This window comes from Aedes albopictus, chromosome 2, assembly GCF_035046485.1.
Source record: "Aedes albopictus strain Foshan chromosome 2, AalbF5, whole genome shotgun sequence".
NCBI classification, from domain to species: Eukaryota; Metazoa; Arthropoda; class Insecta; order Diptera; family Culicidae; genus Aedes; species Aedes albopictus.
The window spans coordinates 192,980,600-193,002,313 of NC_085137.1; the positions used below are offsets into that span (position 1 = coordinate 192,980,600).

At 39.6% G+C, this 21,714-nt stretch overlaps 1 protein-coding gene across 4 annotated transcripts in view; it reads right to left on the reverse strand.

Moving 5' to 3' along the window:
* Positions 1-21,714, reverse strand: part of LOC109409613 (Kv channel-interacting protein 4) — a 353,865-nt gene that overhangs the window by 8,244 nt on the left and 323,907 nt on the right. For all 4 annotated transcript variants that reach the window (XM_062850900.1, XM_062850898.1, XM_062850899.1 and 1 more), the window contains exons 5-6: positions 1,910-1,983; positions 1,589-1,801 (exon numbers count right to left, since the gene is read on the reverse strand). In XM_062850900.1, coding sequence (XP_062706884.1) covers positions 1,589-1,801; positions 1,910-1,983 — 287 coding nt within the window. The remainder of the gene's footprint in view (positions 1-1,588; positions 1,802-1,909; positions 1,984-21,714) is intronic.

The following is a 21,714-nucleotide window of genomic DNA, read 5'->3' on the forward strand; positions in this document are numbered from 1 at the left end:
ATAGGAAAGCAACATTCATTTCATTTATTTAGTATTACATCAAATTCAAGATAAAACTGAATCAACAATATTTCTCCATAATACACGGTTCGTGGCTGTCGCTCTCCATCCTCGGTCGCGCCCAACGCTCGCCAAGTCACGTTCCACCTGGTCCGCCCATCGTGCTCTCTGCGCTCCACGGATTCTTGTGCCAACCGGATCAGTTGCAAACACCAGCTTTGCAGGGTTGTTGTCCGGCATTCTTGCAACATGCCCTGCCCACCGTAACCTTCCGGCTTTGGGCACCTTCTGGATGCTGGGTTCGCCGTAAAGTGCAGCGAGCTCGTGGTTCATCCTTCTCCGCCACACGCCGTTCTCCTGCACACCACCGAAGATCGTTCTTAGCACGCGTCGCTCGAAAACTCCGAGTGCTTGTAGGTCCTCCTCGAGCATGGTCCATGTCTCGTGCCCGTAGAGGATCACCGGTCTTATTAGCGTTTTGTACATGGTGCATTTGGTGCGTGGGTGAATCTTTTTCGACCGCAGTTTCTTCTGGAGCCCGTAGTAGGCCCGACTTCCGCTGATGATGCACCTCCGAATTTCGCGGCTCACGTTGTTGTCAGCCGTTAGTAAGGATCCGAGGTAGACGAATTCCTCCACCACCTCGAAAGTATCCCCGTCTATCGTAGCATTACTACCCAGACGGATCCGGTCGTGTTCGGTTCCGCCTACCAGCATGTACTTTGTTTTTGAGGCATTCACCACCAGTCCGACCTTTGCTGCTTCGCGTTTCAGGCGGGCGTACAGTTCTACCACCGTTCCAAATGTTCTAGCGATAATGCCCATGTCGTCCGCAAAGCACACAAATTGGCCGGATTTTGTGAAAATCGTTCAAGGAAAGCAACAACTTTCCGGAAATCGTAACTCCCAGTCGTGCTCGAGTTTCATGGCATATCTCAGCAGGGCCGTACCGGAATTGAGTATGTACACTAACGCTACGATTTCAGAACAATGCTATCCATAGCCAGGAAGCAGTCATTGTTCTGATAAAATTTGGCGAAGACCGTATCGTCCTATCCGCCTTGAATTGCGTGATATATGCACCAATATTGTCGTACGGGAAGTAACTGTGCACACTAGCATCATCTGGTGGAAAGCTAATGAACTATGCGATTCATCAACTGGGAGTGCTCGTAATCCCGAACAATTTTCCAGAAAATTATATCTTTCTACTTGATTCGAAGTTTTCGCCAGGTCGGACGAAGATTAGCTACAGTGGATCATTCGATTATTTTTTACCAAAATTATTTTATTGAAACATTCATAATTTTGCTCAAAAAGAGCAAACCAATACAAGAAAACAAAACAATCACTCCAACCATGCTATTTTGTTCTGAAAATGAGCAGTTAATTAACTGTTCTGGAGAACTTCATTACTTTGATGGCAATGAAGTGCAGACGTCCCAATGAAATTATCCCAGTCATCAGCTCCCTCCTCACACATGTGACGGGCAAATAAACCCAATAAACCACCCTTCGTCTCCATCCGAACGGAAATACATACACACGGACAAAGCGAAAAACATTAATAAACCAAACAATTACCCACCTCGAATAGCCGTTCGACTTTCTCCTTGATGGCTTGCTCCTCGTCGCATCCCTCGGGGACCTTCCCCATCAGTTCGTAGATGGCCGTCACAATCTCCTTCATCTCCTCCTTGGTGATGCAGCCGTCCCCGTTGATGTCGTACAGCGAGAACGTCCACTGGAGCTTCTCGTCAACGGTGCCCCGCAGCAGAATCGATAAGTTGGCCACAAATTCCTATGCAAGGGCGGAGGAACAAAAAAAAATACGGTTCGGATCAGAATAAATTAACAGCTCGTTTGGGCGGAAACGGACGGTCTGGTTTTGTGTGATGGGGGTAGTTACCTCGAAACTTAATGACCCATTGCGGTCCAGATCGATGGAGTTGAATACGTAGTGTGCGTACTGGCCACTACTCGCTGTGTAGTTTCAGACGATGGAGAATCGGAGAAAGAAAAAAAAAACACAAGTTAGCCGGATGGTGGTTGGGAAAAAAAATTAGGGATTCTTACGGATGAGTGATTACAATGGATACGTTGTTGTGGTGCCGATGAGTGCTTGTGCCGAATAAAATCGGTCCGAATTCATGAGGCAAACGCAGCCAGCTGTTAGATGATTGACGCATTGGGATGATTTGGAATGAATGCATGTAATCGGGTGAAGATTATTTAGGTCTTCCATTACATGGTCGTTGTCAGTTGGCTTAAGCTCAGTTTAGCGAAATGGATGATTAATCGGAAGATTATCCCATATGCGTTGAGAATTTCTTGTCATTTCTACCATTCTTTCAAATCCATATGAGGAACATTTTACTCGAATATTATATTTCTTATGCAGAACTAACATATCATGGAGAGGTGGTGAGTGAAGGAGGCGCATGGTTATCAGTTTGAAAATAACTGATATATTTTTCGTTTCGTCAAGGTTCAACTAAATCCTATCTCTCTAAAACAGGACTACGGTAGAAACCATTGAACTGACATCCACATTAACCCTCGAACGATCGCGCTGTTGTATTTTGTACAACACGTTGAAAAAATCTCGCTTTTTGTACTCAGCATTAGCGTGGTGCTGACGCAGGTAGTCAACCGCGCGAGTTACGGAAGGTTAAATAAAATGCTGAATCGAATGCTCTCCAAAAAGTGTGTAAGAATTCTGATCACAGGCTGTTCAGTCAGAAGTTAGGGATGCCAAGTGATTTTTTTAAATGTCCTCGACTTTACGTCCCTTACAGCAGATTCATCAGGGATTGATTCAGAAGTTCTTTCAGGTATTCCTATACGAGGTCCTTAAACAAATAATCTAGGAGTTCCTTCAGGGATTCCTACAGGAGTTTCTTCAGATGTCGCTCCGGTAGTTCCTTCAGGGATCTCTGTAGTGGTTCCTTCAGTGATTCTTCCAGGAGAATCAAGGGATGCCTCAAGGATTTCTTCAGGGATAACCACAAGAGTTTCTTCAGTAATCTCTGCAAGAGTCCCATCAAGGATTTCTGAAGGAATTCTTTCAAAAATTTGACCTGGAATTCCTTCTGTGATTCCTCCTAAAATTCCTTCGAAATGGCTGATGTACATTTGTCACAGATTTTTCCAGGAGTTTTTTTAAAGGATTTGTCCAGAAGTTCCTTCAGGTATGCATATCCCAGCCAACACGAAGTCGTATACGATGTAGAATAAGATGCTTAACCTTCCGTAACTCGCGCGGTTGACTACCTGCGTCAGCACCACGCTAATGCTGAGTACAAAAAGCGAGATTTTTTCAACGTGTTGTACAAAATACAACAGCGCGATCGCTCGTGGGTTAAGTGGAGGCTATATGCGTACATGCTCCCATTTAACCGTGTGTAAAGTGTACGCATGTCGCCTCCACTTTTGCATCCTATTCAACATCATATGCGATCGTGTGTTGGCTGGGATGGCTGTTTCACTAGGGATTATTCCAGTAGTCCATTTCAAGGGTTGCTCCAGACGTTCCTTCAGGGATCTCTTCAGTAGTTCCAGGAGGATTTAGATGTGTCTTTAGAAGTTTCATTACGGATTCCTTTAGAAGTTCCTTAGATGTTTCAACTCTTGCAACCATCAACGAATTCAGGGATACCTCCAGGAGATCCATTAGGGATGAATTCAGAAGTTCCGTCAGCAATTCTTACAGGAGCTCTTTTAGAGGTTAGTTTAGGAGTTCCTCCAGATATTCCTTCTGAAGTTTTTTCCGGAGATCCTGCCGGAGTTTGTTCTGGGATTAGTCCTGTGCTTCCTTTAGAGATTCCTGCAGGAGTTTCAGGGATTCGTACAGCTGTTCCTTGAGAGATTCCACCTGTAGTTCCTTCTGGGATTTCTTCTGGGATTTCTCCAGAAGTTTTTTCAAAGATCTCTCCATGAGCTTCTTCAGGAATTTCTCCAGGATTTCCTTCAGAGATTCATATAGAAATATTCCTCCTGGAGGATTCAGGGATTCCCCAGAAGTTTCTTGAGAGATAGGTCAAGGAGTTCCTTCTAATATACTTCCAGGAGTTCCTTCAGAGACTTCTCATAAATTTTTCGGAAATTTTTTTCAGTGGAATTCAGGGATGTCTCCAGGAGTTACATCAAGAATTTCTTCAGAAGTTCCTTCGGAATTTTCTACAGGAGTTCTTCAACGATTTTTGAATGACTATAAGCAGACATATCTCCAGGGTTTTCTTGAAAGATCTCTCGTGAATTCCTTATACGAATGGAATTCTTCCTGGATTTTGTCCTTCTGGAATTCCTCCAGGAATTCTTTCAGGAATTCCTACTGGAAATCCCTCGGGGATTCCTCCTGGAAATCCTTCAGAGATTCCTCTAGAAAATCCTTCAAGTGCTCCTTCTGGAAACACTTTGAAGAATGGCCTGGAAATCTATCAGGGATTCCTCCTGGAAATCCTTCTGGAATTCCTCCTAAAATTTCTTCGAGGATTCCTGCTGAATATCCTTCAGTGATTCATTCAGGGATTTTTCATGGAACTCCATTAGCGATTTCTCCTGGAAGACCTTCGGGGATTTCCATGAACCATGAATTCCTTTGAAGATTCATGCTGAAATTTCTCTGGGATTTCCTGCAGGAATTTCTTTGGGAATTCCTGCTGGAATTCTTTCGGGAGTTCCCGCCAGAGATCTTCTAGGGAAATCACCTAGAATTCCTTCGAGGATTTTCCAGAAGAACTCCAGCGGTGGTGTTTTCTGGTATTTCTTCAGGGATTTCTTCTGGAAAACCGTCGGGGATTCCTCTTCATAGATTTCCCCTGAAAATCTTTTGGAGGTTCTACTTCGAATTACTTTGGAGATTCCTGCTGTAACTACTTTGGGGACTTCCTTTGGGGATTCTTGCTGGAATCATTTCGGAGATTCTTCATGGAAATTCTTTACGGATTCATTCTGCAATTCCTTCGAGTATTCCTGCTGGAAATCCTTCGGGGGTTCCTTTTTGAAATCCTTCGGGAATTCCTCATTCAATGATTGCTCCTGCAATCTCTTCGGTAATTTCTATTACTTAAGAGATTCCTCCGTCAATTGCTGTGGGGTTCTTGCTGGAATTCTTTTTGGGATTCCTGCTGGAATTTCTTTGGGAATTCTTGCTGGAATTGTGTCAAGCATTACTGCTGAAATTCTTTCGGGAATTCTCCTAGAATTGTTAAATGCTAAAATCCTGGAAATACTTCGTGGGTTATATCCTCAACTGCTTCGCAGATTCCCCTGGAAATCCTACAGGGATTCATCTTTTGGAATTCCTTCGGGATTCTTCCTGTTATTCCATCGGTGATTCCTTTTCAGGAATTCCTTCGGGATTTTTTCCTGGAATTCCTCCTGAAATTCCTTTGAAATTCCAATAAGTAATTTCTCTAGAAGTTTTTGCAGGGATTCTTAGTCCAGTTCTTCCAGGGATTTCTTCTGCAGGTTTTTTAAGGTCCTTTGGGGATTCCTAAACCTAGATAGTTCGACCTTATTATTAAATTTAGCATCTTTTGAAGCTTATAATAAAAAAACATTATTAATATCGATACATTCTTGCTCTCCAATGGCTAAGGACCATACTGACAAATGCTTTGCTTCACCAATATTGTCTTTCTTTCGGGAAACCCTCTAGGAGTTCCCGAAGGAAATTTTGGAGTGTTTTAAAACAGGAGATCTGAAAAGTATCTACAGCAAGCCCTAACCCTTAAGGTCTAAGGCAATGTTTCCCAAACTTTTAGGAGGTATCGCCCCCTTAAAGCTTCAAAAAAATATTTTCGCCCCCCTAGGTGAGATTTTATTTTTTCTATAGTAGAAGGCTGAAACTGTGCTTAGCTAAAAAAGCCTTCAAAAGCGCTGTGACAAATCTAGCTGTGCCATTCAGTGTATCTAAATCTGTGTTGCTCTCATTTTCATTAAATTGTTTTGTAAATGCGTTGATTTTCCGCATTTGAAAAAAATATAGTGAATTGAAATCGTACTTACAAAAATATTAAAATCGTTTTTATGCCTACTTCTCAAACCGTTGTTAATTGAACATTTATTAATCGAAATAGAACGAACTGTGAACACATATGAACACTCGGTATTCCCAACCAGATGTTTTATCATTGTTCTTAAAAGGACTTTTTCAACAACTGAGAGTCAAGGTTTGGTCACAAGTAGTCAGACTGGTGGAGAAATTGAAAACAATAACAAACATATGTTATGTGAAAAAAGTGCAACTCAGAAAAAAATCGGTTTGTTGCCGGGCGCTGAAAATCTCGATAATAATGAAAAATAATAATAATAAATATCGGTGTATTTTCAAATGTAGTTACGTTTTTCCAAATCCACATCCAGATTCAAATAAACGAGCTTCGTATAAATTCGAATGCTTTCTGTGTTTTAAATAAAATATCAAATAAATAAATATGCAGCATTCATGACTAGATTTAAATGGCATATTTAAATGGAATTTTATGCAGAATTTTTGGATTGTTTTCAAATTAACTTCAGTAAAGTTTGGAATCCAAGAGGCTTCTCTGAAATACTTTCAAGCACAGTTGTTTGTAAACACTGTGATACGAATTTCATCAGAAAAGTGTTCTGAAATTCGACTGATAAGGTCTGGGGCTATTTCGGCACTTGCTGCTATTATTCAATTTTGAACCGATTGACTTGATTTTTGAGACACGATCAGATACGCACAGTATCTAGCCATGTGCAAAAATTCAAGCCAATCGGTTTGAAAATGACTGAGTTATAGCAGCAAGTGCCCAAAATAGGTGCTCCTGCCCAAATGGTCCCTGACCCTATTCATGTTTTTGCTTGGAAATTCCATGAATAAGTCCGCCTACAAGTTGAAATGCAATTTATCTCATTAATTCGCGGAAAATAAACTATGTTCTTTTCATAATATTGACAAAAACTAATCACGATTCATGAATTTTCATTATAGGAGCAGGCATGGGAACACTCACTTGCACAGAGTTACACTCACTTGCTGTTCTCTCAGCTCAGAAGCTTGCAATCAAGAAATGATATATGGACGAATTTTGCCTTGTGGTTTTGTCTAAAAGTTTGCCGAATAGTGTAAGGGTCGCACACGCATACTAAAGTGGCACAAATTTCCCAAATGGAGGAGAACGTGCCTCTGGAGCCGACCTACTGATACCTGAAAGTCGGGACAGAGCTGTAAAAGCGACTCTTCACGAGGTGAGTGTAATTTACATTCACCTCGTGGAGAGTTGCCTTCGCAGCTCCCTCGCGACTTTGGTATGCGTTTGCGACCCCTACTCTATTCGGAAAACTTTTAAACAAAATCACAAGCAAAGTCGTCCATACATCGTTTCTTGATTTCAAGCTTCTGAGCTGAGAAAACAGCAAGTGAATGTAACTCTTTGCAAGTGAGTGTTCCCATCCTTGTATATGAGTTTCCAAATATATTTTTATTTAGATTTCCAGAATCACACAAACCCTTCAAAAAAACGTCTAGCAATTTCCAGAGTCCACATAAATACCAATAATTCTGTAGAATTAAGTCGATGCTTATGTTTAATAGTCACAGCAATTTTTATTATCTTATACATACAAAACTTGAACTGTAAGGTTGAATGTCAGGGAGTGATTCAGTTCACATTCTCGACTTGTAATTCAATACTTTTGATGGTTTCCAATCATTGAAAAAATCGCCCCCCTTTTTAGTATTTTCGCCCCCCAATTTTGATTTCTCAAATTTTCGCCCCCCTGGACCAGATTTTCACCCCCAAGGGGGCGATTTCGCCCACTTTGGGAATCACTGGTCTAAGGTCTAAGGTGTTGATAAACGTTAAAAATTTTATTCAATTCGGTTCACTGGTTTCCGAGACATGACAGTTCAAAAATAAGTTGTCTTAAAAATAGTGTTTTACCAGAACGATTCTAACTTCGTGAAAGATTAACCAATCGAGCCCAAATTCGTACCAATCATGCACAATTTGAGAATTTTTGATGCACTCTATTAAAAGTTACAGCATGTTGAACATTTTTGTGAGAGAAAAAATAGTTGCCTATCCCAACCATTTTGGCCATCCCCTGTGCTTCGAGGGTTTCTCCTCAAATTACTATGGAGATTCCCCTGGAAATCCTCCGTAGATTCCTCCTGAAAAGTATCCCTGGAGATTCATCCTGAAATTTCTCCGGCGATTCCCTTTTTAAGGAATTCCTTCTGGAATTCTTTTAAAATTCCAATTTGGGATTTCTCTAGAAGTTTCTGCAGAAATTTCGCTAAGAGAGATTCTTGGTCCACCTGGGATTTCTGCAGGAATTCATCCACTAGTTCTGTCAGGGATTTCTGCAGTTCTTTTGAGGTCCGTTGCGGAATCCCTTCGAGAGTTCCTTCGGAAACTCCTCCTGGGATTCCTAAGCCTAAATAGTTCGACTTGCTCTGCAATGGCAATGGAGCGTACTAACAACTGCTGTGCTTCACCATTATTTACTTAATAGTCAAATTGCGGTCACGCCTATTCACGTCACCGCCGCCGAAAGTTGCCACACCGGCGGTGACGCACCGCTAAGCAAAATATAGTTGGCACACAGGTCTCATGTAGCGCGTTGTTGAAAAAAAAAAAAACCAATTGCTGAAAGAACTTCTAGAAAAAACTTGCAATGAAGAATTCTTAGGTACGTAAAACGTGGGAGGAAACTCCTATGGAAATTCTCCAGGAGTTCCCGAGAGATAACACACATACAAGAAACAAACCGGTTGCAGCAAAGTTTCGATACTTTACAATGCTTTTTTCACACCTTGATATCCCGTTCAATTGTATGGGTAAACCTTTTGTAGATGTTCAGAAGAGTTTTGGGAGAAAACTTATACACATCAAATAGCGTTGTTTAACATTATAGTAAAAGCTGGGTAAATTGTCAATAAGATGGTTGGACCATGATGGTTTTTAAGGTTAGCTGGTAGAAAACAATCGAACCTACACAACGATTCACGACTAGTGTTTGTGTGTTGATATGTCAAGAATCCGAACAGGGCTTCAGAGAGGTTATAGGCGACCTTCAGGATGGTTTTGGGAAGTTACAGGAGGCTTCCGAGAAAGCTCCGAAAAGTTACAAGGATTTCAGAGGATTTGAGAAGGATTTTCGAAAGTATCAGTGGGGCTTTTGAAGTTTCACAAGAGTTTCAAGGTATATTTCCGAAGGGTTTTGGGGAGTTTAGGGTTTTACAGGGGTCTTTAGAATGTTTCAAGAGGTTCAAGTGGATTTAAGAGAACTAATGGCAGGCTTTAGATAGGCTTCAGGAGGATTTTGGGTTGTTTCAGCGGGTTTCAGAAGGGCTCAATCAGGGTCGTTTGAGAAGGTTTAAGGAGAGTTTCAATGGAATTTTCATAAAGGTTATGGGCGTTTCGAAAGGTATTAAATTGGTTTTTTGGGAGTATAAACGGATTTCCATTTCATTTCAATATGTTTCAAGGGTATTATCTGTAGCAAGGTCAGAGGGCTTCTTGAAGTATCAGGCGAATTTCAAAGTTTTAAAAGAGTTTCAGATAAATTTTTAAGAGGGATTTGGGATTTCACAAGGGTTTCAGAGGGTTCAAGGTGATTCTAATAAAGACTCATTCGGAATTTATAGAGTTTGGAAGGAAATTTCGGGGCATTTTAGGGAGGCTTCAGAAAGATTTCAAAGAGAGGTTCGTCAGAATTTGCAAAGGGGTAAATGTGCTTCAGGAGGTTTAAAATTGGTTTAAGTGGAGTAGGTATCAGTGGATTTCAACTTCATTTCAATGTGTTTCAGAGGTGTTTCTGGTATCTATGGCAAGAGGCTTCAGGTGGGTGTCAGGAGGATTTCGGAAGGGCTTGTTGAGTTACCAGGCGAGTTTTGGAAGTGTCAGAAGATTTTTAGAAGAGGGATTAAAGAGTTTCAGGAGTTTCACAGGGATCTCAGAGGGTTCAGAGGACTTTAACCTTCCTCGGGCATTAAAAAAAAAGTTACGAATAATGCATTGGGGTCATTATGACCCAGAAAATCAAACTCTTATAGAATGATGATTTTTTCACCAATTCAAATGACAAAAGTCTTATTTGATAGATAATTACGTCAAGAATGTGTTAATATGTTGAAATGGTGGTTCCGGGAACATTGGCCACCGGGAATCTGCTAAACAGGGCACCAATGTGGGATAGCATTACATTTTGCCAGTTGTTGTGGAATTTATCGCATTCTGGACCACTTAGAAGGATACTGTCTTCGGCAAAGTTGCTCAGAAGACTAACAGCTTTCACATAGGAAACAATTTAGTTTGAGAATCACTCACTGCGTGGCGCTAGTATTCTTAGGAGCTTCCAGCTCAGTCTGAACGTCGTATATCTCGTGTTCTGGATCACCTAGAAGGATACTGTCTTCGGTAAAGTTGCTCAGAAGATTAAGAGCTTTCACATAGAATACAATTTAGTTCGAAAATCACTCACTGTGTGGCGCTAGTGTACTTAGGAGCTTCCAATTCAGTCTGAACGTCGTATATCTCGTGATCTGGACCACTTAGAAGGATACTGTCTTCTGAAAAGTTGCTCAGAAGACTAAGAGCTTTCACATAGAATACAATTTAGTTCGAAAATCACTCACTGTGTGGCGCTAGTGTACTTAGGAGCTTCCAATTCAGTCTGAACGTCGTATATCTCGTGATCTGGACCACTTAGAAGGATACTGTCTTCGGCAAAGTTGCTCAGAAGTCTAAGAGCTTTAACATAGTAAACAATTTAGTTCGAGAATCACTCACTGCGTGGCGCTAGTGGATTTTAATAGCAACCTTAAGGGACTTTATAGTTTCTGATGAAAATTTCAGGGGATTTTTAAGGAAGTTTCAGAGGTTCCGAGAAGTTTTCAAGATTGGATTCAAAGAGCTACAGGGGCTTTCAGATAGATCTTTGGGAGTTTTAGGGGTTTATAGGGATATCAGGGGTTTATAAAAAAGACACCGTCTTTAGGTTGTACAGACTGAATGAAACTTAACACTAGACAACGAACACACGGAACATGCATCAGTGAATACGGAGAAGAAACTATCCTCACGAACAGTTTCATCACCCGGATCGGAAATCGAACCCTCATCCCATAGAATGATGCGATTAGAAGCTTGGTGACCCTAACCGCACGGCTACGAAGGTCTACAGTTTCAGAGGACTTTCCGAAAATTTTAGGTTTCAGAAGGTTTCAAGGGGAGGGTTTCAAAGGATCTAGAAGAACTCCCAGAAGGGGTTCAGGGGGCCTGAGAGAGTTTTGAGGAGCTTCAGCGGGCGGTAAGTATCAGGTTTTTTTAAGGTTTCAAAAGAGTATCATCGATTTTTAATGGAAATAACAAGGCTTTCAGATGGTTTCAGGGTCTGAGGGAGTTTGAGCAGGCCTGAGAAGGCCAATATGTTTGGGATAGGCAACTTTTTTTTCTCACACAAAAAGTTCAAGTGTAACTTTTTATAGAGTGCATCAAATATTCACAAATATTGACTGTTTTTCAACCCATTATACTTATGTGCATCAATGGTACAAATTCGTGCTCGATAGGTTAAGGTGAAGTGGAAGCGCGTCCAGATGCATTTTTGACTCGCGTTTTTCTGTAGTTATCCTTGTAGATTCAATGATCTGTACTCAATACTCATCGAAGTTTTTGAAGATCCGGGGAAGTTCCAGGGCTAGAATCGAACCCATGACCATCCGCTGATGAAGCGATCGTGTGACTACTACGCCACGGGCACCGGCAGTTTTTTGGTGTTTATGTTATCTATTTTACCTTTTATTACCACCAAGTTTTCAACATGTTATCACTAACATAAATTAGAAACATTGTAATAATTTCATCTGATCGTGTAAAAGGCAGTTAAAAACTAATTGGTTTGGAGATGAACCAGCCTCGGGCTGAAAATCTCCCTAATAAAGCTAATAATAATAATTGGTTATACTACAACTTTCATCTTAAAATTTAATCGACCCTATTTCCAGCGACAACACCTTAAGTTTTTATTCATATTTTAGAAAATGTTGCAACTTTAGGTCAAGTCCTTATATATTTTTTTTCAGCTAAAAGATTTCCAACGGGGCCCGTGGCGTAGTTGGTCACACGTTCGCTTCATATGCCATCCATGGGTTTGATTCTCAGCCCCGGCACTTGCAATTTTTCGTCAGTTGCTCTTCCCCTGAGAGTGGCTGGCACTGACCCTCTTCTGAGCCCCGTGGCTCAAACGGACCCGGATACCTGGACATCGGCGAACTGCTACTCATAATGGACCCCCAATCGGACTGGAAAGGAACAAAGGCCATCCATCATCCTTGTGCTCATCCTTCTACCATGTATGGAGTAGAAAAGTGAAAGCAGCAGAAAGGCAACCAGTTCGATAAACTAAAATAGAAGGCGTTGTACAAAATGTATGTGCAACTGTCAATTGAAATCGCTCACGTAGTGCCCTAGTGGACAATAGAGCTGTAATTAGGTTAAGTGATTATGAATAAAAAGATTTCCACAGCTTATTTGGTTAAAAATTATTTGAATGCGGCCTAATTTCATTTCATTTTCATTTTCATTTTGCAGCATTTGGTGGGGCAATGAGAGCGCAAGTCAGTCCAAAGCCGATGATAAGGAGGGGTAATGGCTGAATAGTCTTTGCTGACCACATAAACGCCATGGGATAGGAAAAGGGTATTTTGGTGTGGGATTAGGGTGTTGGTGCAGACTTGACGATATCAATGCTATTCAGATGCAAAATAATTTTAAGGCTCAATAGTGAATCGCATACCTTCCAAAACCAAAAAACAATAATTCACAAAATACCAAGCAAGTCATAGAAAGAAAAAGCGCCCGATTGTTTATTTTGTCAATTATAACAAACGGAAACTTCTACCCTCTCCGACTCGCCAGTCACCCCGCAAAAAATGTCCCTTCAGTTCTGGAAAATATATTATTCCCAATTAAGCCTTTAATCGAATTGTCCGCGTGGTCTTGTAGTACCCCTGCTAGGTAAGAATCAGTCATTGCCATACATATTAAATGCTAGACATGACCCCATGGATAGCATTTGCATATGTAAAAGCTTTGCTGATGTGACTTTCCTATTAGGCAATTCTCTCATCTCATGTTTGTCTTCAAAACCTTATCAAGCTTAGAAAATGGGGCACGTTCGGTGTAGTACTAGATTTGTAGTAATGAGCTGAATTTTAGTATGGTGAGAAGGTCAGTTCTCTATTTCTGTAATGAAATGGTGCAAAAAGCGTGGGTATTATGTTTTCTTGCCTAATTGGATGCTGATTGAGCAAAACTTTGCATAACTATGTTGTTTATATTGCAAGAAATGGAGAAAACAACAACACTGTTGCCCAAAGTTTTGCTCAAACAGCATTAAATTAGGCAAAGAATCATAATACCCACGCTTTTTGCACCATTTCACTGCAGAAACGGAGAATTGACCTTCTCACCATACTAAAATTCAGCTCATTACTACAAATCTAGTACTTCACCGATCTGTCCTATTGAAGTTGATAAACAATACATTACAAGGTTCGAATTCCCATAGAATGAGATCATTCATTCGCACTACAACACCATAGGAGATAATACCACATTGGCTGATTACAGTACAAATGTGAAAAATCTCCCTTTTCCCCCTATCCGCAACCCGGGGACGCGCCCTGTTGGATTTCGAAAGCCTCGGAGAATATTACAAACCTTCAATGGCATTCCCATAAACTAACCCACATTGCCCATTCAGGGGTCTGACTGGGCCTATTACCCTCCCTCAGTTTGTAATATTCTCTCCAACTTGGAATGATATTTTCCCGGCACATAAATGACTTCGACAAATGTTCGATATACTATGCAGCGTCATGATCAGTATAACTATATCAGATGACTTGGAGATCTGATTCTTACAGAATTGTTTGCCATTGATTATGCATTCAGCTATTCTAATCATTACTGCAAAGGCCATCGACCACATGCCTGAAATCAAAGCTTCCTGGAAGATATAATCCAAGCCCAGGGAAATTATTTGAATGCGGCCTAATTGGGCACAAACTGGTCAAGCATGAATATAAACCAAGTGTTCGAGGGAGTAACCTCAATCTTTTGATTGGCAGTGTACATCTAAAACTTTTAAATGGTTTTACTAAAATGGAGGCTCAATCGGCAAGGAATTTAAGAAAATATCCATTACGTAATGTTCCAGGACCAACCAGAAATTGAACTGCTGGCCCCTGTGAATAAGTTGTTGTGCCTAAGTAGTCACGTTTGCCAACTTGAACCGACTGACCGGTACATTTCATTGCAAGAAGGTAGGTGCCTAAGTTGCCTTCCTTCAGAATAATGCTGTCAATAGTAACAGCTTCAAGTGTAGGATTATCCATAAAAACCCAGTGGCGGCAGTAATCACGGTGTGATTCGATAATAAAAATTTATGAACGTCAATTTCCTCGCTCAAACCATAGCACAAAAAGGTAGGTAATTTTTCTTTATGCAACTAACCAACCCCAACAACTTGGGCCAAAAGAGTTGTTAGGGGAAATTGTAGGAGTTCAGGCGGTGGCACCAGGGCATGTTAAGTCCCCCTTCTAACAAAGCTTCTATGTTTTCGTGACTTCGCCGCCCTTCAAAGAGGGCAGACCTTCTTGTCGTTGGCACACAAAGTTTGTCGTGATTTATGTTTTATGACGTGTTGAGTTTACGTTTCGTCCTCGTATAGGTATGTATTTGTGGGGAGTTTCCTTTCCCTAATATAGTGCTGCAGAAAGTATCTATGGGAAAGTCTTGCGTGTGTCATCAAGCCGATTAATGTCGCAAATTTGGCCTTAGGGAATCCATGCTTCTAAGGTGGGTGGCCGTCGGATAAAACTTTCACCTTTTCTAGCTTGTTTTCGGGTTGTTACCGAGAGGAAAGGGAGTGACAATGGTGCGCTGGGGGAATATCTATGCTAATTTGGGGAACCGATCACCTGCCTGCACCAGTACGCCCGTATTAACTATGGCAAAATTGGGCTAAAAATTGATCCCTTAGGGTAAAACTTGAAGTAAATTTTGTGCGTTAAGCCTTAAGGCTATTTGGATGACTGTGGAGACTCTGCCACTGATTTCCCAGTTAACCACATATCGCATAGCAATGTGTACGCCAAATCGCATTTTCTTTCGCTTTATATCGGAATCGCACAATATGATAAATTCAAGCTGCACGAGTGATAAAACGACTTGGATATAAATCGTCATTATCATTCTATAATGACTAGCTGAAGTATAAAGGGTACAGGTCAAGTACTGACGATCAAAATGTGATATTGACTCACTCAAAGTGCAAATTTTCGGTAATACCAATCCGTGTGGTCAATTATGAATTTCAAATAACTCAACGTACATATGTACAGATGGGTAAATTATTGGTTAAATTGGGAAAAAAATCCACAGCTCAGGTGAGATTTGAACTCACGACCCTTATTCGCTAGACAAGTGCTTTACCAACTAAGCTACCGAGCCAATTAATGACCCGGCAACATAGTTGTCATAAGGTTCAATTCTAATCTCATCGATCTATATCATCTTCCCTTAAACCGCAAATATAACCATCTCTGTTGTACACATGTACGAAGAGCGAAAGCGATTTGTTTATTGTTTGAAACTGTTTGCCTATCGTACAGGCAACGCTTCCTCAACCACTTGTAGAGGAAGAACAATGCTACCTGGATGGCGCACATTGGAGCAAATCACATCAAAACCTGATCGTAAGTGGAAAAACTCAAAATGAAGTAATTGGGTTTTCCGTTGTGTTCTTGCCAAGTGTAGTTATCGTGTAATCGTTTGACAGCTAAGCAGTGTACAAATGTTTTGTTTACGCTTATCAGAAGAGGTTAAGTGAAGCTGAAGTTTAGCCGTTTTCTTTGATATAACTCACAGCGCGTGCTAGTTTTGACCGTACAAAGTGAATGAAATTGATAGTCAATCAATTCAACAATGCAGTTTGTTAAAGAAGGTTAATGTTGTTATTCTGTTAATTTGAAACCCAAACAAATTGACGTTGAATTTACATACAATATATGAAAATATTGAAAAAAAATATTTGATGGAATCCTTTACCGTACATTCAAAATGAAATAAGTTGATTTTCCGGCTGTTTCCGGAAAATCTGCGTTTAGTGTATGATAAAACTATTGTTCCTCTTTCAAATGCAGAAAGAAAACCTTCCGGATGTTTCCGATTTCAAAAGTTGCAACACTTTGAAAAAATCGTGATAATTGGCTTCTTTAACGGTGTTGAGATAATTCCATATTCTGAATCTACATGCCAAACTGGGCCGAAATCCAAATTTTCATGAATTTTGAAGCCCGGGAACCTATTTAAAAATCAATTTTCAGTTTGTATGGGAGCGATTTGATGAATCACCCCTTGTCGGATTTTGTACTGGGCGGAGCTGTCAAACAGTTGCCCAGCTGTCAAAAGGTGATTTGAAAATATCTCTTTGAAATTAATTTTAGGTATCAAAAAAAAAGTTCTTAAAATCTGAAAAAATCATAGTGGCTCAGAAAAAGGTGTTCTATCGTTTAAAAATATAAAATCACTGATTTTTTCTTAATTTAAAAACCCAATTATATTATTATATGATATTATTTGCCTTAAAACACTATTTAGCCCTCTGAGCGTATTTTTGCTGAAAACTAGAACTCAACAGCTTTCAAGCAAAAAAAAAGAAGTTTAAAATCGGTCAACTGGTTCAAAAGTTGTGATTTTTTGAAAAAAAAATAGTTTCGAAAAATCTTGACTTTTACAATCATAAAATTGGTCACCCTAATGACGAAATAAAAAAATACGAAAACTATGAAATACGTTTCATTACTAATTTGGGTTGCATTTGGGTTTTGAAAATGCGTCAAAATAATTTTGATCAGTTTTGGTGTACTAGGTGCTCCACTGTGTGGCGATCAAACGCGTCGTTCGCATTCTGTTGGATACGACGGATAACTACGTAGAGGTAGATGCTCGAAAACGACTCACTCAAAGTGCAAATTTTTAGTAATACCAATCCGTGTGGTCAATTATGAATTTCGCCTTCTTTTATCATAAAAACAAGTATGAACATCGTGTTTCATTTCTCCCCTATGGTAAGTGCGATAAGTCTGATGACCTTGATTGCAGTTAGGGTACCTAATAGCGCAATAGTAAGCTTAGCCAAACGATAAAAGTTTAATAAATTTATCGACTAAGTGATGTAAAAAACATTATTATATTCGTCAACCACTATGGGGTAACTTGCAACAGTTAAATTTGACAAAACCTTCTAGTATTTATCTTCATTTCACGATACTTTTGACAGAAATAACCGAAACGGATCATTTCTTGATTACGTAACGAGTTCATTTTCAAATGGCAACTCATTTTTAACATTTTTTTAATGCGATTTTCAAACATTGTTTGGAAATACCATATTATGGAGTTTTATTCATGTTACATTTTGTTAAAAGTTTAATTTAGTTTATGGGCGCTTTAAAACAATCACCAACATCAATTCTGAACCTAGATGGACTAAATTATTTCAGCTGAGTACTGAAATAAACGACTTTGATATTTACAAAGTTTAATAGATGTGTTTCAATCATGTTATTTCTATTCTATTCTATTCTATTCTAGTGCTTGCACAGCCAGTATTGAAAAGCATCCTGGAAATATCAAAATTTCTTTTGATATTTTCTTGTCAGCATTATTATTTGCAGCATGTCAGAGACGTGACACAAATAATAAAATGGCCAGGCCCACTGTGCAGACTAATGGTTTGGGAGAAAATTCAAAAAAAAAATAAGGCAATCAGGTCAGCCACTTATGAATAACATGATTGTCGAACCTTTTTGAATTGAATAAAGGAAGAAACGGGGACAACCGTACCAGCCGTTTCATCTTAGGGAAATGATGTTTGAACATAAAATCGTTGGGAGTGGTGTTGCTAAGAAGGTTAATGCACACTCCGTTTAAATTGGCGTCGCTTCTCCTGGGATGGGACACAGGCATTTCTCCATGTGTCCTGGCTTCAAAGCCTAGGCTTAAGCGCCATTACTCGCTCTCTGAAACGAGAAAAAAGTGTTATGATCCCTTCCCCGAAAGTACAGAAAAATAAGCCCTTATAGTAAGCAAATCAAAAATACGAAATTCAATCATGAAAATTTGATACGATAATTTTTGCATGTTGGTGAATATTTAAAAGATGTAAACAATATAAAAATTTAGTGTACAACAAAGTAAGTAATCGGAAAGTTCTCACCAAGTTTATTCTCGTCGGACAATCGCACCTACACCTCAATTTCTTGATTCGCCAGCTGCGCGACACATTTTCTTCACTTTATTCAATGTGACAGAATCATATCGCGGAAAAGATCTATAGATCTTGTCATATTTTAATGGAATGCTCGACATGCTCAATATTATTTAGAAACTAGTGTCAACCATGGTTTCAAGATGAAAACATTCCACACGGCATTGGCATCACTATGGAAACGGCATTGTTTTTCTTATTCACTTTTTTTCCTATCTTCGGTCATCTTTGGACCATAATTCGAATGAGTACACTTCCTATGTCAATTCCACCATCCATCACCAAATTACATAAACCTTTTTTCATCTTTTAAAGACGCGGCGTGTCCATCCGGAGAGCCATTGTAATCGCGAAATCTTTCGAAGCACTACGTAATTGACTTTTCTTGCGGTATCTCGGGGCACAATGCGGGGCGTGCTAGAGAGTATTTGAATCACACGATCAAGAACATGGGCCAACACTTTATGGAAACATCGTTTCAAACTCGCGAACTGAATTTCGGGTGGCTCCTAAAAGTTCCGGAGTCAAAACTGGGGCGAAACTTGCATGACGAGGATGCGGAGAACTGAAAAATTTCTTCTTCAAGTATAGGGGCATACATGCAGCAGCCAGCAGCTGTAATCCAGGAGCAGCCACACCCTTCAAGTTGTCGCGGACGCTTTCACGATTGGACGGCTTAATTAACCCTCGAACGATCGCGCTGTTGTATTTTGTACAACACGTTGAAAAAATCTCGCTTTTTGTACTCAGCATTAGCGTGGTGCTGACGTAGGTAGTCAACCGCGCGAGTTACGGAAGGTTAATGCCAGCGTAACTGCGAGACACTTTTCGAACTTTCAGAGATGCGGTGGCACGGTACACTTTCGGTGGACTTTGTTACGCGGGATCACTCGGTAGAACTAGGACCGCGGATACGTAAAAGAAATTGGTCTCTCGACCAGTAAATCACTTAAATAAAAAACTCGCGGACACGAAAAAAAAAATGACAGCGAAGAAAAAAAAATAGAATGCGTACGCGCTCGCAGCCTGCTGCGATGAGAAGCCTTCGGAATTATCTCAAGATCTCGATGTGTTTCAATCATGTTATTTAAGTTGAAATTGTCAAACACCACTGCAAACTGAAAACTACTTAAAAATGACTCACTCTATCTTTTCGAGAAATGACAATTATCATTGTTGACATTTTGTTACGAGTACTATGTCACGAAATCCATATATATTTTATATTTGAGGGACGTGACACCTGTTGTTAAACGATATACTCTCACTTGCAATAACTATCAACCCTTCCATGAAAAATTATATGTCAATTGGTTAGTGTACATCTTAACAATGCATTTTTCATGCATTACATCAAAAAATTACAATACGACTGAACACTAGAATGTTCGTGCTGTTTAATGATGGCTAACTTAACTTCATGTCCTGTGTTGCAAGTTACCCCACAGATGGGGAAACTTGCAACAAGCTTGTATTTCGCACCTCCTGATTAGGTGACAACATATTTTGATAAATCAATTGCTGCATAGTATTCTACTCTGGGTAATTAGCATACACGATGCTTTACAGGATGGTTCAAATGTTTAGATTTTCAATGATATTGCTTCAAAGTCGAAAAGTGTTGCAAGTTACCCCATTTGACGGTAAGCATTCCAAAAATTCTTCAGTTTCAATGCTAAAAAAAAAAACAAAGATCACACGTGCTTCGAAAACAATTAAAGTATAACAGTTTATAAATTACAGGTGGAAATCGAAGCTCGTCATATTTGATAATATAGAAATTACAAAAGTTCGATTATCTTGTGACTTCAAATCTCTTAGAATGAATTAAAAGCTGAATATAGTATTTTCCGATCATTTGAAAATATTTCTTACGTCAGAGTGATGAACCTCATGTTATTTGCGGGTTTGTGAGACAAAGCGAATAATTTTATATAATAAGTTTTATAAATTATTTAGTAACGAGTTTGGTATCATAGCAAATTCTGCTCTCCGATTATTATCAATAACATATTAATATCAAAATTTGTTATTGAAATATTTTCCGAATTCACTGTTATTAAGTTGTTATTGAAACTAACAAAACAAGTTATTGAAATGGTTTTCCAGGAACATTTTTTTGTTATGGAATTTGTTATTTTGCCGCTTATGACAGACAAGTTCATAACAAAATATGTTATGGTAATAACTTAAAAATAATCGATTTTATTATTCAGTTATTTTGCCCAAATAACACAGCTCCTTATGCTGTTGTTATTCCCTTCTGCTCGGGTTAGATCTTACCAAGAGCTAAATGTGCTATGATGATGATGTTCCAGGAGTAAAATTGAGATGTTATTTTCTGTACTTTTACCTCTTATCTCAAACAAACAAATATCACGTTTTGATCTCCGTATCAAAATATGCTATTATTGAGCTATTTTACTCTGCTCGGGTAAGGGCCTGTCCATAAACTACGTAGACTCTCAGGGGGGGACGGGGGGGTCTGGCCAAAGTCTACGCTCCATACAAATTTCAAACAAAAGTCTACGAGGGGGGAGGGGGGGTCTGAGATGACCGAAAAAAAGTCTACGTAGTTTATGGACAGCGCCTAATCATCTTTCTTGTACATATGCACGACGAGTGAGCGTGATTTGTTTATTATTGAAAGTGTTTACCTACTGTACCTGCTTGATAATGCTGGATAATAGTTTGACCTCAATTTTTTGTTGACAATCTTTGATTTATGATTTCTTTAAGAAATTACAAAAAAACAACTTAAGGCCGTTGAAGTAATTTCTGTAATAATGTTAACAAATACTGTAAGTTTTGCTACAAGAATCCCCGAAAGTGTTTCGGAAAAAATCTTCAAAATTATTCCCAAAAAATCAGTTGATTTTCTTGAAAGTTTTTTTTTTTTTTAAGAAGGTCCAATAAAAAAAAACTAGATTACACCATATTACTTATAATCTACTAGAAGTACTACTGAAGAAGTAATTTCTTAAGAAAACATTGAACATATTTAGAACAAAAAAAAAAAAAGGGCCCACATAGCCGAGGCGGTAAACGCACGGGTATTCAGCATGACCATGCTGAGGGTGACGGGTTCGATTCCCGGTCGGTCCAGGATCTTTTCGTAAAGGAAATTTCCTTGACTTCCTTGGGCATAGAGTATCTTCGTGCCTGCCACACGATATACACATGCAAAATGGTCATTGGCAGAGGAAGCTCTCAGTTAATAACTGTGGAAGTGCTCATAGAACACTAAGCTGAGAAGCAGGCTTTGTCCCAGTGAGGACGTTACGCCAAGAAGAAGAAGAAGAAGAACAAAAAAATGTATACCGGACTCTCCGAAAAAGTTTTCGAAAGTAATTACAAAGGTGAAAAAAAACTGGACACTGGTAGAAGTTTTAA